The sequence below is a fragment of the Poecilia formosa genome, unplaced genomic scaffold (assembly GCF_000485575.1).
Source record: "Poecilia formosa unplaced genomic scaffold, Poecilia_formosa-5.1.2 Scaffold45, whole genome shotgun sequence".
NCBI lineage: Eukaryota > Metazoa > Chordata > Actinopteri > Cyprinodontiformes > Poeciliidae > Poecilia > Poecilia formosa.
In genome coordinates this window covers 283,941-299,089 of record NW_006799984.1, presented here as the reverse complement: position 1 = coordinate 299,089, position 15,149 = coordinate 283,941, and the positions used below count along the sequence as shown (strand labels likewise).

Below are 15,149 nucleotides of genomic sequence, written 5' to 3'. Positions count from 1 at the left end.
TTGAGGGGGGCCAATATGCTGAAGTGGCCCTCGGTGAAATTGAGTTTGACACCCCTGCTATAGAAGATGGATGAATGTGAGCTGCTTAAAGCACTAAGGTTTTAAATTAAACTCCTCCCAATGGTCCACACAGAGACAATTAAGAATATATTATGCCCATTCATAAATCTGTCTTTTTCAGTGGATGGCAACTGGGGTCCTTGGTCAGCCTTCACTCCATGCCTTGTTACATGTGGCGTGGCTCTTCAGGTCTCGGAGAGGAGATGCAACAATCCTGCTCCCGATCATGGTGGCCGTCCATGTCCTGGAAACGACAAGCAAACCAAACTGTGCTCAACACAAGTCCACTGCCCAGGTACAGCAGGTTCAAGAACTTCAGGTTCATTTTGTTGTTTCTCCAGAAAGTTTCTCACATTTCTGGTGCCACTCATATGATCCGTCTGAAAGTAAGCAGATGTGACTTACTTAATAATATCTGGACTTTTGGTGCTGTTCTCTTCAAATTGACCCGAACAAATGTACAACTGTGAGAATTTTAAAGAGTAATGCCTTAAAAGGCTGGACTGTAAAGGTCCCAAACATCTAAACACACCATAACATTAAATATTGAAATCAAATGAAGAAAAATATCACTTATCAATGTAAAACTGTGTTGGTTTGCAGTGGACGGCGTGTGGGCCGAGTGGTCCCCCTGGAGTGCCTGTACGTACGCCTGGGGAGGGAGAGATATCCGGTGCCTGAAAACAGGGGGCAAGCAGACTCGGAGCCGCTCCTGCCTGCATCGAGCTCACAACGGCTCCATCTGCACCGACGGAAAGTTGACAGACACTCAGGTCTGCTACAACGTTGAAAACTGCTATGGTGAGTGCAGACATCTTTTAACCCTCTCCTGCCTTTTTCTATTAGATTGATTGACAGCTAGCTCAATCATGTGAGGCACAAATTCAATGCAAATACTTACTTGAAGTTATTTATATATTTTTATAGATTTTTAATGCCTGCACCTGTCTGAAAACCAATTGTTTTACAACATGTTACGCAATTTCTTGCATGTTTGAGAAATCCTTTCATCGCCACGGTAACCATTCATTTGTGCAAAACAGCTGGGTGGACCTAGCCCCGCCTTTAAGACGCAGCTCCTCCTCAGAACTACAGTGTTCAAGTTTCCGAGCCTGCGCCTCACAGAGCAGCCGTCCTCCACAACGCCCCACTCAGCTCCTTCAGACTAGCCAGCTGTAATTCTCACACCCTGGTGAAACTGCACAGCAGAAAAGCTCGTAATGTGAGAGGAACGCTGGTTAAAAGAAATAAAAGTTATTAAAGGGTTAATAGAGGAGCAATGTTGTGACGACCTCCTGAAGGCGGAGCTTCAGAAAGAGCCTGAGTTTTTAAAGCGACAGAGGCTCAATTTCAAAACATTAAATTAAAATGTCTTAAGTCACATTTGAAATATACAACATTTATTTAACAACCGAACTGAACAGTTTGGCACCATGTGTCTGGAACATACATAAAACTGTCCCTTTAGTTTCTGGAACAGCTTTACAAACCGACACTGTGTGTTACAGTGAAAGGAACCTGGGACGGCTGGGAGCCTTGGAGTTTATGCAAACCGGCCTGCGGAGCCCCGTCTAAACGTAGAAGATTCCTAATCTGTAAACCTGACTACAGCGAGTACAGGTATGTTTTAATCTAGACGGTAAGAGTCTACATTCCCTGCAAAACAGGTTTTACTAAAAAATTAAAATTGGGTTTTCAGTCAAACTATTGGTCGTCAGCGGGAACCAGCACATTTCCATGGAAAGCCAAAGGCCGACTGTGGCGCGGTTCCTGACGGAGGGAAGAAGTATGAACTTGAAGACTGCCTCAATGTCCCTCCCTGCACCTAACAACACATCAGTCAACTTCAGCAACGACAAAGCTGGCTTTACTGGTGACATATTTGCAGAAACTGCATTTTAAAGTCTGTTGTTTCTACTAAAACCTTTTACTCTGGTAGATGGGTAAATTTGTTGCCTCGCTTTTTGTGATATTTATCACACTTTATACATCCACATCAGATTCTTTATTGTTGTAACAGCTTTAAAATAATACGAATAAAAAAGAAATAAGTATGAATCTGACTGTAAAGCATACTGCGTTTCTTCCGCTTCTGAAATAGTAATTCCACTTTAGGAAATAAGTCACACTAAAACCTCTGCCAGTTTTCCAGTCGCCACCAAAGGAAGTTGTTCACTCGTCTTAAAGTTATTCAGTATCCAAAAGATTTGCCTTAAGAATTTTTTTTTTTTTTTTTATGGTTTTGGGTCAAAGCCCTCAGTCCGTCGTTTGTGGCCCGACATATTATAATGAAAACAAAACAAACCAAAAAATTAAATGAACAATGTGGCTAATAGAAAGGAAAATACTTTCATTTAAGATCGTCTTTAGACAATCTGACTCCTAAAAGAATTACAGTGTCCATCTGCATCAGCTCCGACTGCTTTAAAAACACAACAAAGTGCCTAACAAGGTAAAGAACAGGAATACACAAAATAAGGACATAGGCAACAGAAAAAGAACAGGGAGAAAAAGAAAGTAAAATCAAACTAATGTAGTTGGTGTTTACAGACAATTTTTGCATGAAATATAAAAGAAAACAACAGATGTACCAGGGTTGTGCTGCTTCTGCCAGCTTAAAGCTCTTTATTGAGTTTGAAAGACGTCAAAGAGACATTCAGACACACGTGGCATCCGGCCGCCTCTTTCCCAACACGTATACATACAGTATTATCTCTGGGTCACGCGTTTCGTAAGGCACAAGATAAATTAAAAAGATGGAGGAGAAGAACGACCTTTAGAAGACAACGTCGGCCTCAGAGGCTTTTCAAAGCTGACAGCTTCCAGGAGAACGTAACGCTTCTTATAAAACAGAACAGGACAAAGGCTGGAAAACACACAAAACTATTCATATACACATTTAAAATACTTTCTCAATGCTTGATGTAAACGCAACATGCAGAAATCGACAGGATGTAGGTGTTTAGAAGGTCAAAGGTCAAGCTAACATCCTGGTTGTCAACAGAAAACCGCTGCTTCTGTAGTGTCAAACCCAGCAGCAGATTTAGCTAAAGAGTTTCATACCAAGACCTGCATTATGCTGCTGCTCAGACTATTCCCTTATGAAGCAGAGCTGCTCAATAAAATGCATATATAGAAAAAAATAATAATTAAATGCCATCTTCTGAGTGTCCTTTTAAATACAACGTGAAAAATAAAAAGTTAAGACTGAATGTTTCTATAGACAGAATGTGAACAAATCAAAGTACTGACAACAGAGCTTATCGTAAAGTAAGTGACAACCAGGCCTGCTGTGAGTGTTATGAAGGTTAAAATGGTTCCAAATTTAGACATTTTACGTTTTTAAAGTCACTATGTAGATTTAATCAGGAATGAAAACGTCAAGTAGATCTTCCAAAGAGTCTCCATCCTGTTTCCAGTCCAAATGAACTGGTTTTATTCTGGAAGCAGGAGTGGAACCGGATCGAGTCAGAGCAGCATGTACCTCCCCAACGTGCTGCTGCGCACTGCAAGTCAGATGGATGAAAAGGGCAACACTGGCAATAAAATAAATAAATAAAATGCAGAATTATGTGTTGAGTTTCTCCACGTGTGTTTAACTGCAAAAATGTGAAACCAGAACGTCCACAAACCCCACTGCTAAATTAACCCTTTAATCCCAGGTGCATCTTTATGACTTTTTGGTGCATTAACATTTACAGCACTACAGCGCCACCTGCAGGCTTGGCATGCAATGGTTACTACTACACTTTAGTAACCACAGTGTTTTGAATGCACCATGTGTTTTCATGTAGATCAATACAAAGTGATGCTGTGTTTAAGTGAAACTTTTTAAAAATGAATTTTGAAAAAAATAAATTTTAATCTGGACCAGTTCAAAATGACCAACCGTATTTTAGTTTCCATGAAAGCATTAAATCCTACAAAATGTTCGTTTCAAAATTAGACACTTTTCCAAGATTTCCCTTTTTAAGACACTCAGGATGAACATTTCAGTACAAACTGTTTACTAATGTTCCTTTTTTGTTTTATTTATTTTTTTACTTCTGAAGGAGCCCGACGTCTCCGTCAGGATTTTTGCCAAATCACAAACTCACAATGTGATTTGGCAAAAAAAGGCTATTTAATTTTTTAATTTCTACATTATGGATAGCCAATACATTCTGGAAATGTAAGCATTTTACATTTTTTGTATTTTCCATACTGGCCCAAACTTAGAAAGTGATAAGAATTTGTTTTCAGTAACGTGACGGCAACATTGAACTAAAGCAAAATTGTTAAACACTCAATTTTAATGTGATATTTAATTGAAAATGTTAAAAACTTTAGCTGTGACTATTCAAAATCAGAAAATTAAAGTAACTGATGATGCATATTTTGCTTTAATAGGCTGCATGTAGGGAAACATGCTAAATCTACACATAGTGGCTTCATTACAATGAAGAAATTGAAGGCAATACCTGCAGCCAACATTTTACAACTGTTTAAACATGCTAAAAACAAAAACTGCAGCAGCATGTTTAGCTATTTTAGCCTGTATGATCAAATATAGACCAGTCCTATTGTTGGTCTATTATAAAATAACGTCCCATTTCAACAGGCTTGATCTGAATGGAAAGATTTCCCTTTAACAACAATCATCTCTAAAACGTAACGATTTTATGGCTTTTCCATCCACTGCTCTAGATGTAATGTTGACACTAATGATTGTTGTCAGGTTTTAAAATATTCATGTGCAAAGAGTCACATTCAATTACAAAAAGGTAACACTTGGTAATGGTCTTATTTCATCGTAACAAGACTGTTTCTGCACAGCAAACAAACCCCATTAGCAACTTTGTGAGTGAATTTCTTCTTCTTTGGTTCTTTCACCCGTGTTTATTTTTTATGACAGTTATAAAAAGCCAGTGTGTAGTTGTGTTATCTGAACTAAAGCAATAAAATATTTCTCATATCTTTGGTTTGACTGCCCCCCACACACACACACACACACACTCTCCCCTTCAACAACCATCAAGAATGTTTGGATGAAATAAAAAAATAAGAAAATCAGATTAAATTACACACAAACCTTTGGCCATTAAGACACCAGCCTCTCTAATATGTGCAGAATATAAACCGTCTTTTAGTTTGTCCAACATCATTTTACACTATATACAAACATACATATATAGTGTATGTGGCAGCAGAAAATGAACCGTTCTAGCTTCTATAAATACGGGATAAAACTTCCATCTTGGCACGTTAACTTGTATATACTCTTTTTACTCTTCTGCAATTCTTTACTCACTTCTTAAAGGGAAGCCTTGCCTTGCGACTGATGTGATTAATGAGTGTCTAAAGCTGCTTTTCTCTTAGCTTTTACACATTTAAAAGGCGCGAGAATAACTAAAAAATGTACTGTGGACGTAAGTGGAAGTGTGATGATGATGATGAAGACTTCTTATGGTCGAGGTTTTCCCTCGACAGTCAGGTCATACCTGCAGCAAAAAGACATTTAGTAAAGTTTAGAAGTGAGCATTTTGAATTTTACCTCATGCAGAGTTTAGTGGTTTAAGTTAGATTGAGACGTACTAAGAAACGAACAGGATGTGACCCAACAGGCTGAGGGAGTCAGAACTCCAGCCCCTTATTTATATGATTGTAATTGTTAAAAGCATAGAAATAAGAGGAAAGTGAACTACTGGGGGCCTTCGCAGAGATATTTATTAGTGAAGATGTTGTATTAGTTTCCTTTTACTGCAAAATTACGTGCAGCCATGTGTTGTTCAAGCACAAAAATCCATCAAGAAAATCATTCATTGCTGTTTAAGGACAGAAATATCCGTAAAAGTTCAACAGTTTTGTGAAGTTTTGTTGTCAATTCAAACCAAATTAAAGGTGGCTTAAAAAAATCTCTCTGAACATAAAAATTAAGATTTTAACAAATGTAAATGTGCATAATTGGTTTCTGAGGCTTCCCATCTCTAGCAGTAGCTGAATTTAATTTTCAGGGCAAAATAAAACTGTGGTATGAAAACTGCAGACAGAGTTGTGTAAAAAAATGTGGGCTACTAGTAGGAGATGAAATAAAAGTTTTAAAACATTAGAAAAGAAAAAACGTACCATTGTGTCCAACCCTTGGTTATATCTTCATGATTTAAATCCAGCAAGACCTGATTCGGAAAAAAAAAAGATTGAATTGATTAAGAAATATTTCAAGCCAACAGACATGCAGACACTAACCTATGCAGATTTTCCCACAGCCAGGAAACTAATTCACACATTTTAAGACCTCTTTAAGCAACTATATGATAAACTTATAATTAGAAAGCACCTTTCCAAGAAGACCTTTATGTCTGGAGAGCAGACCTCCGCTGTTCTTCACTGCAACATCCAAATTGCGACTACGGAGCTCGATCAAGGTAACAGAGAAGTCAAACCTGATCAGGGAGGAGAAACGAACTTTCCATCAGCCACAACGCAGCCAGGCACGAAAACGAAATGAGCTTCAACCGTTTCACTTACGATTCGTCGAATTTCGGATTCTGTGTTTTCTTGTGCGTGTGAGTTTTCCTCCGTCCCGACCTCCTTTTGTCAGGAAGCAGGTAGAGACGGGCGTACGGGTTTGAGCCGTGATCGGTGAAAGCGATCAGGTTTCTGCAGGAGTCAACAAAAAGAGTCTAAAAAACAGAGTTTTCTGACAGAAAGTGATTATTCTGACGGCCGCCGACCTGCAGGCATGAACGACCACGATGAGCCTGTTCCTCTGCGTGCTGTACCGGATGGTCAGCTGGATGCTGCCCAGAGGGCTGTTACTGGACCCTGAACCACTTCACACACAAAAAACATCACGTCTGCTTACACACGTTTCTCACAGACAGTTTCTGACTTAGAATGAAAAGCTGATCAGTTCCAGTGTAAACACAAGAAATCTTTTACACATTGCACGAGTAGATAACAGAAAGAGCGAAGAAGAAAAAATAAATTTAAGTATGAATACAAAGCAACAGTGTGGTCAAGACAAAGCCTGTTATTGTCTTTAGATTGAGCTGCAAAAACGTGTTATTCAACTACTTTTACTATTTAAATGTAATGTTTATGACCCTGAGGGTGTTGTGATGAACTATTTATTTAAATCCATGTCAAAATGTCTTTTTCTGAAAGTTTAAAACGTAATGAGCTTTTTGATCCATTCAAACAGATTTAAAGTGCAACTCTGAATGCAAAGTGAAGAACATTCAGCTAAAACTGGACAACAAACGATGAGAATATTACCACGGTGTTATCGGGTCAGGGGCACTGATAATCATATCGCTGTTGGGAGCACAGTAATTGTTAGCTAATATGTTACAAGTGTTATGAACTTTCATTTTTAATATATTTTACCACTCCTTCTCTGACCTGGACCTGATGACGTCACAACCTGTCGACGTCTGTAAGCCACCTAATGCAGACTCATTTTTAGATTGTAACAATTTTTTTTATTTTTGTGTCCTTGATTTTTCTATGCTGTTGTTTTGTAACTAATATACTCCCATAAACTTTAATAAGATAAATAATGTTACTTATGACTCACAACAAACAAATTCTGAAGCTTTAGGCTCTAAATTATAATACTAATTTGTCAGTATGACAGAAAATCTCTCTTAGATCCACATCTTAAAGGTTTATATGATGTTATAATGTTATCAAAATCATTCCTGATGTGATGTTTTGATTCTTTCGTACATGTTTTAGAAATACTTTTATCTGCTAGCCACTAAGAAATGCAACGCTCCCAAACAAAAAACAAAACAAAAAACAATCAGAGCCAGAAGGCGGAGCTTAGTGCTGCCAATCATCCTCGTGTTCTCCATGTGCTAATGGCGGAGAGGAAACTCAACATTACAGAAAGACGTTTATCCATCGTCATCAGTGGCCATGCTGACTACATTGTGGTAAAGTAGCACGGTGAAGAGGGTGATTAACAGCGCTAAGATCTGCGTCTGATTGGTTGGTTGTCGTTAGCGCTGGCAGAAGGCAGAGGAGCTACATTTTTTTCCCAGATTATATCTCCCATAACAAACATGGTGACAATTCAATAAGTAAAAAAAAATGTTTTTGATCTAAAGTTACATCCTGCAGCTTTGACTACACTCACTTGGGCAGCTGCTGAAGTCTCTGATGCAGCTCCTGAGCAGAGTAGGGGTTGGAAATATCCGAAGCGATGCTGGGCGTTGGCTCCTTGCCCCCGTTCAGGAACTGCTGGGACCCAGAGATAGCCAGGTAGGATTTGCTCTTCCCAGTTTCTGCTAGGCTCTGACCTCCAGCTCCTCCTCCAACACCAGCCTGCTCCAAGTCCATGCTCCCCAGGGACTTCACTGCGGGCTGCGATTCGTTCCGCCGGTTGGACAGGTCCTGGACGGAGGCGGTGGAGGAGCGGGGGACGTCTGAGATGGAGGGCGGAGGCATGCTGGCCTCTGAGGAGACGGAGGGTCGTGGGGTGGGGGTGGGGGTGGCAGAGCTGGACTTGCGAACCTGGACGGACGACGGGGTGGAGGTTGAAGGCGAGGTTGGTATCTTTTCAAGGGACAACACCTGATGGAAATAATAATAATAATAAAAAAACAATTAGAAGCTCAACAAAGACGTAAAAGTTTAGAGTAAAGGTGACTGATATCCAAGGTGTTTCACCCGCAGAGCCATCTTCATCTTGAGGGTGCAGCTGGGTCCAATGGTCTTGAGGGGGAAGCGCTGGCTCAGAGTCATGTCTTCCGCCTCTAGGAGGCGGGTCAGAGGCAGATCCAGCTTCCCCAATGAGCACTCATGCTTCGTATCCTTCACCTGAAACAGGCGGGGTTAAAACGCTCAGCGGAGGGACGAGGGAAACACTCCGAGTCACAGAACACATGGAAACATCCTCACCTCCACATCCAGCTTTTGGTTTTTTGGGTTGTGGATGAGGAAGGTGAAGTGTTCCTCCCACACTGGTTCAGTGGTTTTATATTTGATCTGGAAAAGATGCAGATGAAAGACTGAGTTCAACTTTCAGAGGGGAAAACAGACGGTGAACCGTAGTTCAGACAGCCGGCTGATCTGAGAGGAAGAGCAGAGTCTGGAACAGGGCTGGTGACAAATCAACAGCATCGATTATTCAAATTTGTGGTTTTTTAAGATTTAATTTTTCGGAAAATTTAGATTTTTCTTTTTTCCGTCAAGCCTGTCACCTTGTTAGACAAGAATGTTTCACAGCTTTTATTTATTTGGTCAACTCTGCAAAGGAGCACAAGGGCCGGGTTAACTTTCTTTTTTTCATTTCAAAGTCAGGGCTGCAGGATCTGACTTGAGTCTGAACACAATGAGGTTTGTTGTGGCACTGTATCGTTTTAAATCATGATTTGTCTCCGGGATTTCTGTTTTACAATACCACGACATAGTGACACTTGGTTAACTAATAACTAATCATTGCTGATGCTAATATTATGACTATATTATCTTCATCGAACAGAAGTTCTCATAGCCTGGCCTTTAACCCACAGGAGGGATGATTGAAATAAAAGCCACTTCTTGGAAATATTTTTCTATTTTTTCTTCCAGAAAATAAAGTGAGCACAAAAACCTCCGGTATGAAGAAATCAGACCTTTTATTAGTTAAGTCATAGCTTTAGTATGGACGAACAATATTCAGAACCAGAACGCTTCGCTGATGTAAAAGTTACACACATTTATTCCTTGAAATGATTTTATTAATATCATTAATAGTTGAAGTAACTCTGTAAACCACATGTGCTCTCACCTTGCTGTCTAAGGACTGGTGTCCCACTCTGAACTGGACCATTGGACTGGGATCACTGGTCACTTTTTTACCGGACTGCAGGAAAACAAACAGGTTTCAATGAACCAACAGGAATAATGAGAAGCTTTGATCAAAACAAAGGTTTTCCTAACACAACCTGAACAGCAATGGAGCCAATTATGTTTTCATAAAAATGAGCTCAACGTTCAGAACGGCTTCTTTTTTCCTCAAAATAATCCACTTATAAACACATAAGAGTTTCATAAGAGTAAAGAAAGATTAAGTTGAGCTCATTAAGCTTTAATTTTGGGCTGTAAAAACAGAAGATTTAGAATAGAAACTTTGGGAAAGAGCAGGTAAAAGTCCCATAACCCAAAAAGTCCAGAAGAAAATCACCAGATTCAATTTGAAGAAGAAATTCAATCGTAAAGCATGAATGTAGCTCAGGCAGTAATGCTGTTATATACAACACACACTGTTAGACACAGCTTTAGTCGGGCGACATGATGGTCAGTAAATGAAAGAAGCTCTGAGTGGATTAAAACAAAACTCCTGCTGTAGCTGTGTGTCTGTGGAGGCGTCTCCGTGTTTCCTCTACGGTTCCCTTCGGTGTCTGATTTGTGTTCTCTGTTGCTGTTACCTTGATGGCCTTACTGATCGAGGCCTTCCTCAGCCCCGTCTGGTTGAACTCTAACGGATTGCGCTTTGATTTTCCCCCAGTGAAGTGAAGGCAGGAGAGAGTAACACACACAGAAACACACACACACACACACACACCGGGAGGTTAATTAGGGAAGGGGGGAGGGCATGCGGGGAGGAAGAGGAGGAGGAGAAGTTGATGAAACACACCACCACCGCCAGCATCACCAAAGGATTGGGATGCACCCAGAGTGAGACAGACAGAGACAACATGGATGATCACATGGTTAATGTCATTCCCCAGTTAATGAAGCAACAGGTAGAGCTGAATAAACAACATCCAGACAGAAAATTTACACTGGAAATAAGATTATTCAACATTTATTTGGAACAAACTGGTCAAACAGCTCCCTCTAGTGGTATTCAGAACAAAATACTGACATTAGGTAATCTACAGCAGAGGTGGGTGATATGGAATAAATATTTTATTGTGATATTTTCCTGTACTATTGTGTTAAAGATAAAAGAGACAATAAGTAATATTTATTACTTCTTCTTTAGGTAACTGTGACTGCATGACACAGCAGTCATAGCACCAAACACACACAAACAGCTCGTGGAATAATACACTTCTTCAGGAGGGCATTAAAAACTGCTCACAGTAACTGTCATTTTTTGATAGTTATTGATATTTTCATTGAACAAAAAAAAACAAAAAACAGTAAAACTAACACTTCTGACAATCCAAACAGTTTTTAGGATTTTTAAATGTCACTAATTGGAACTTATTAGGACAATAAATCAAAAATCCCAATCATGATAAGAAGTTTATCACAATAAATGCCTACACCTAATGTGTTTTATTAGGTTATCCTGAAATGAAACGTGACAAACAATGTTTAGGATTGTTTCTGCTTTCTAAAGCACTCCACACCAAAGCAATGCACTGCTGCACTGCTTTGGTGTGGAGTGCTTCTGCTGTGATATTTAATACAAAACAAGCAAAAACCAAATGTATGTTCTGACATGAGTGCATCTGATGGCTGCGTTGTATTCTGATGTCTTTATTGTGATGTTTGGTGTGAATAAACTCTGACTCACCTTAAGGACATTAAACATAAATAAACCTCAGGAAAGGAAACTGGAACAGTGTGAACTCTGCTGGTGTTGAGCTTTCCGTTTCACACCAAGTCATATTTTCACCAGCATAGTATAAATGTGATGCTATGAGACACATGAGCAGGGCAAGATACCTGAGCGTGCATATTTTGATTTGCAGAGTTTCTGAGGAACTCGTCAAGGCAAGAGGGAAAAACTGAACACACAATGACTTCAAACCATAAACTGCATATAAAAGATGGACAGAACCCAACTGGTTAAAATCAGCATTTCCTCTGATCACCAGCGGGGGCCAACAGCTTCAGCTGCAGAAGTTGGTCTCACTGCATGTTGTTACCTTCATGTTTAACCTCAGAGACATGGAGTGAGGTCAACGTTGCAACGGCTGAAAAGCTGAACTTGTCCATCTTTTACTGTACAAACAGTTTAAGGGAAACCAGGGATGATGAAGGGAAGCAATCCAAAAAACACAATTTGCCTTCACTGCTCTGAATACCTCCCCAACTAAACATGCATGACTCCTTCCGGTAACACTTTATTTGAAGGGGGGTGAATAAGACTGTCATGACACTGTCATAAACATGACATAACACCTGTCATAAACATGACTAAGCCTTCATGAATATTTATGACTGTTGTCATAAAGCATCATTCGGTAAATTATGACACTTTTAATACAAAGTTGACATTATTCAAAATGTCGTTATGACAACTTGGCATTAACCAGGAAATCATTACTGATATAAATTTGTTATAAAAGTATTACTGATTGCACTTTAAAAATTAGGTAACTTTATGTTATTAAAGGTAAAGTTTAAACAGTGATGATTTCCTGGTTAATGTCAAGTTGTCACAAAGACATTTTGAATAATGTCAACTTTGTATTAAAAGTGTCATAATTTACCGAATGACGCTTTATGACAACAGTCATAAATATTCATGAAGGCTTATTCATGTTCGTGACAGGTGATATGTCAGTCTTATTCACCTCCCTTCGAATAAAGTGTTACCCTCCTTCCTAATTAGCTTAAATACCTAACTCTGTGCTTTACAGCAGCATTCATAGGCCATAAACGTCACATTTTGCCACGCTACAAACCCAAACATCAATAACGTGTGTTATTTGAGATTTTGTGAGATAATTCAACACATTAATGTAAAATAGATGGAAAAGAATATATGGGTTTCAACATTTTATGCAAAAAAATCTGATGTGTGTCATATGTATGCAGCCCCAGTGAATTAATACTTTGCAAACCCACCTTTAAATGTAATTACAGCTTCAGGTTTTTATAGGTGTGTCTAAAAGCTTTGCACATCTAGATAATAACATTCTTAAGTGTTGGCTAATTATTGAAGCACCAAACCTTCAGGCTCTTTTCACCACAAGTATATTCAGTGACACAAAAAATTAGGGACTTCAAAGAGATGGTTACGTCAATTAGAAACTACAGTTTAGTTGTTTTATAGAAGAAGTCAAACAGAAACAACTTTTTACTTTAAATCAGTGATGAATATTATTATTTTTTAAATATGTTTTTCAATACTTACTGTCTGATGATGATGTTTGCTATGAACCTAAAGCAGAATACAGCAACACTTAAGTCGTATTCACAAAAATTGCTTCATATTGCATGTTTCCCTATAAAATAAATTACATTTTTTAGATTTTTTCTTTTCAAAATATAACTTTTAGCTTTATGGCTGTAATGTGACAAAATGTGGAAACATTTAGCATTTTGTTTAATTTTATTTTGAAAGGTAATAAGTAGAAATTGATCACCTGCAGTCAAGCTTCCATTGACTATAAAACTAACTGGTTGTAATGTCTCTTTAAAGAGATATACTGACTGCATAGAACCGTTTCTGGTTGAGTCGTCTACACAGATGCAGACATGTTAATCCCTCTTGTCCTCTTAACTTTCCCATCAACCTTATGTTACAAATAGCTAAGGATGAGTTTTTCCTTGCAAAGTAAAAATAAAAAAACAACCTCACCAATCAAAATTTATGCTTATTTAATGGGGATGTGCATGCAGAGGTTTAGCAGGAAGACTGCCACTAAATGTCCTAACGTATAAAGTTTTCTCTGTTTTTGTGTAAATTTTTGATGCATTTTATGTCCCATCCTTTCCTTTCGCTTTTGGAAACCCCAACAGAAACTTTACCAACGTATAACGGTAAGACAAGGATTCAAACCCATGCACTGGAGAGGATTCATGCTGTTCAGGCAAAATGGGGCATAATCACTCTTCAGCATTCCTCATACTGCTCTAAGATGCAGAGATCAGCTAGTGGACTCACAAACAAGGTCCTATAGAGAGAAGAAGTGTTCTCACAGAACACGAGGCCCGCCGAGCGCCTCTCTTTTAAGTAGCCTGAACCCAAGTTCCCCTCGAAGACGCTCTTCAGAGCAGCGAGGAGGCACGGAGGAGGAGGAGAAGAAGAAAAAGCAGAGGAGGCTGAGAGGAGAAAAGTGAAGTCTGTGCTTGATCTGAACCACTACAGGCAGATGTGTGCTTGCTAATAAAACAGAGTTCCTGTTTTCACTCTCAAACTAAACTCAAACTAGTCTCAAACACAGTTAAGGTGTCGTAATTTTACAAGTTTAAATCTTTTGTAAATAACTCAAGAATTTGTTGAGTGTGATCAGTTTAAAAAGCTGCACATCAGACAGCATATGAATGTAAATAATACAAGTAGAAATACATAAGCGATCATTTATTCTGTAGAAAATAAAGTCAAAACGAGTAGAAATATTAATATTAGAGACGCACCGATGGCTAACACGAGCTATGCTTCTCTATATGTTTACTTACTGCATGAACAGAATAAACACCAACAATAGTTTTGGAAGTTTAGTTGAAGCAATCAATCAAACTAACAGAATAAAACCAATTAATTTAAATGGATATGTCAGATTTGCAACTGCTTCACCTTTTAGGACAAGATGGAAAATAGAGCGAGAGAAAAGCAAGAAAGTAGATGAGAGAGATTACATTTATCTATCATTTTTAACTTTAAATAAATGTAAACAAACAAAAAAAGAGAAATCAAGACTGCTTACGGTTTCACAATATTCCTAAAAAATTAGAACACTCCAAGCCTTAAAAACTGATTCATTAGTTCCACTTAAAGCTGGTAAAACCTAAAATCAGCTCCGTTGATTATAAACCAACTGACTCACCGACAGGTTTCTGGCCGAGTCCAGGAAGACTACGAGCACCGCAGACGACGGCCCGTCGGGGGCGCTAGAGCTCTTCGCCCCGATCTGCAACAGTGCCTGCAAGGGAAGAAGAACAAATCAGATCAGAGAGGCACTTTTCCTTCATATGGGACCTGAACCAGAGTCTGGTTCTGACCAGAGTCTGGACCTGAACCAGAGTCTGGGTCAGAGTCTGGACCTGAACCAGAGTCTGGTTCTGACCAGAGTCTGGACCTGAACCAGAGTCTGGACCTGAACCAGAGTCCGGACCTGACCAGAATCCGGACCTGAACCAGAGTCCGGACCTGAACCAGAGTCTGGACCTGAACCAGAGTCCGGACCTGAACCAGAGTCCGGACCTGAACCAGA

General features: G+C 39.2%; 2 protein-coding genes across 5 annotated transcripts in view; one reads left to right on the top strand and one right to left on the bottom strand.

Annotated features, from left to right (window-relative positions):
* The window catches only part of LOC103137955 (properdin), an 11,507-nt gene extending 7,330 nt beyond the window's left edge, over positions 1-4,177 (top strand). Inside the window, exons 8-11 of the mRNA XM_007551980.2 lie at positions 182-355; positions 664-861; positions 1,569-1,680; positions 1,760-4,177. Of these exons, the coding sequence (XP_007552042.1) occupies positions 182-355; positions 664-861; positions 1,569-1,680; positions 1,760-1,889 (614 nt within the window). The 3' untranslated portion in view covers positions 1,890-4,177. The remainder of the gene's footprint in view (positions 1-181; positions 356-663; positions 862-1,568; positions 1,681-1,759) is intronic.
* An 82-nt stretch (positions 4,178-4,259) lies between these two features.
* esyt2a (extended synaptotagmin-like protein 2a) overlaps positions 4,260-15,149 on the bottom strand; it is a 40,976-nt gene continuing 30,086 nt past the window's right edge. The window contains exons 14-25 of one of the 4 annotated variants that reach the window (XM_007551976.2): positions 14,763-14,858; positions 13,880-13,981; positions 10,458-10,520; positions 9,818-9,892; positions 8,947-9,033; positions 8,716-8,865; positions 8,183-8,619; positions 6,774-6,872; positions 6,568-6,699; positions 6,377-6,482; positions 6,166-6,215; positions 4,260-5,540 (exon numbers count right to left, since the gene is read on the bottom strand). In XM_007551976.2, the coding sequence (XP_007552038.1) occupies positions 5,504-5,540; positions 6,166-6,215; positions 6,377-6,482; positions 6,568-6,699; positions 6,774-6,872; positions 8,183-8,619; positions 8,716-8,865; positions 8,947-9,033; positions 9,818-9,892; positions 10,458-10,520; positions 13,880-13,981; positions 14,763-14,858 (1,434 nt within the window). In that variant the 3' untranslated portion in view covers positions 4,260-5,503. The remainder of the gene's footprint in view (positions 5,541-6,165; positions 6,216-6,376; positions 6,483-6,567; positions 6,700-6,773; positions 6,873-8,182; positions 8,620-8,715; positions 8,866-8,946; positions 9,034-9,817; positions 9,893-10,457; positions 10,521-13,879; positions 13,982-14,762; positions 14,859-15,149) is intronic. The other 3 variants (XM_016671510.1, XM_007551977.2, XM_007551979.2) reach the window with 3 other exon arrangements.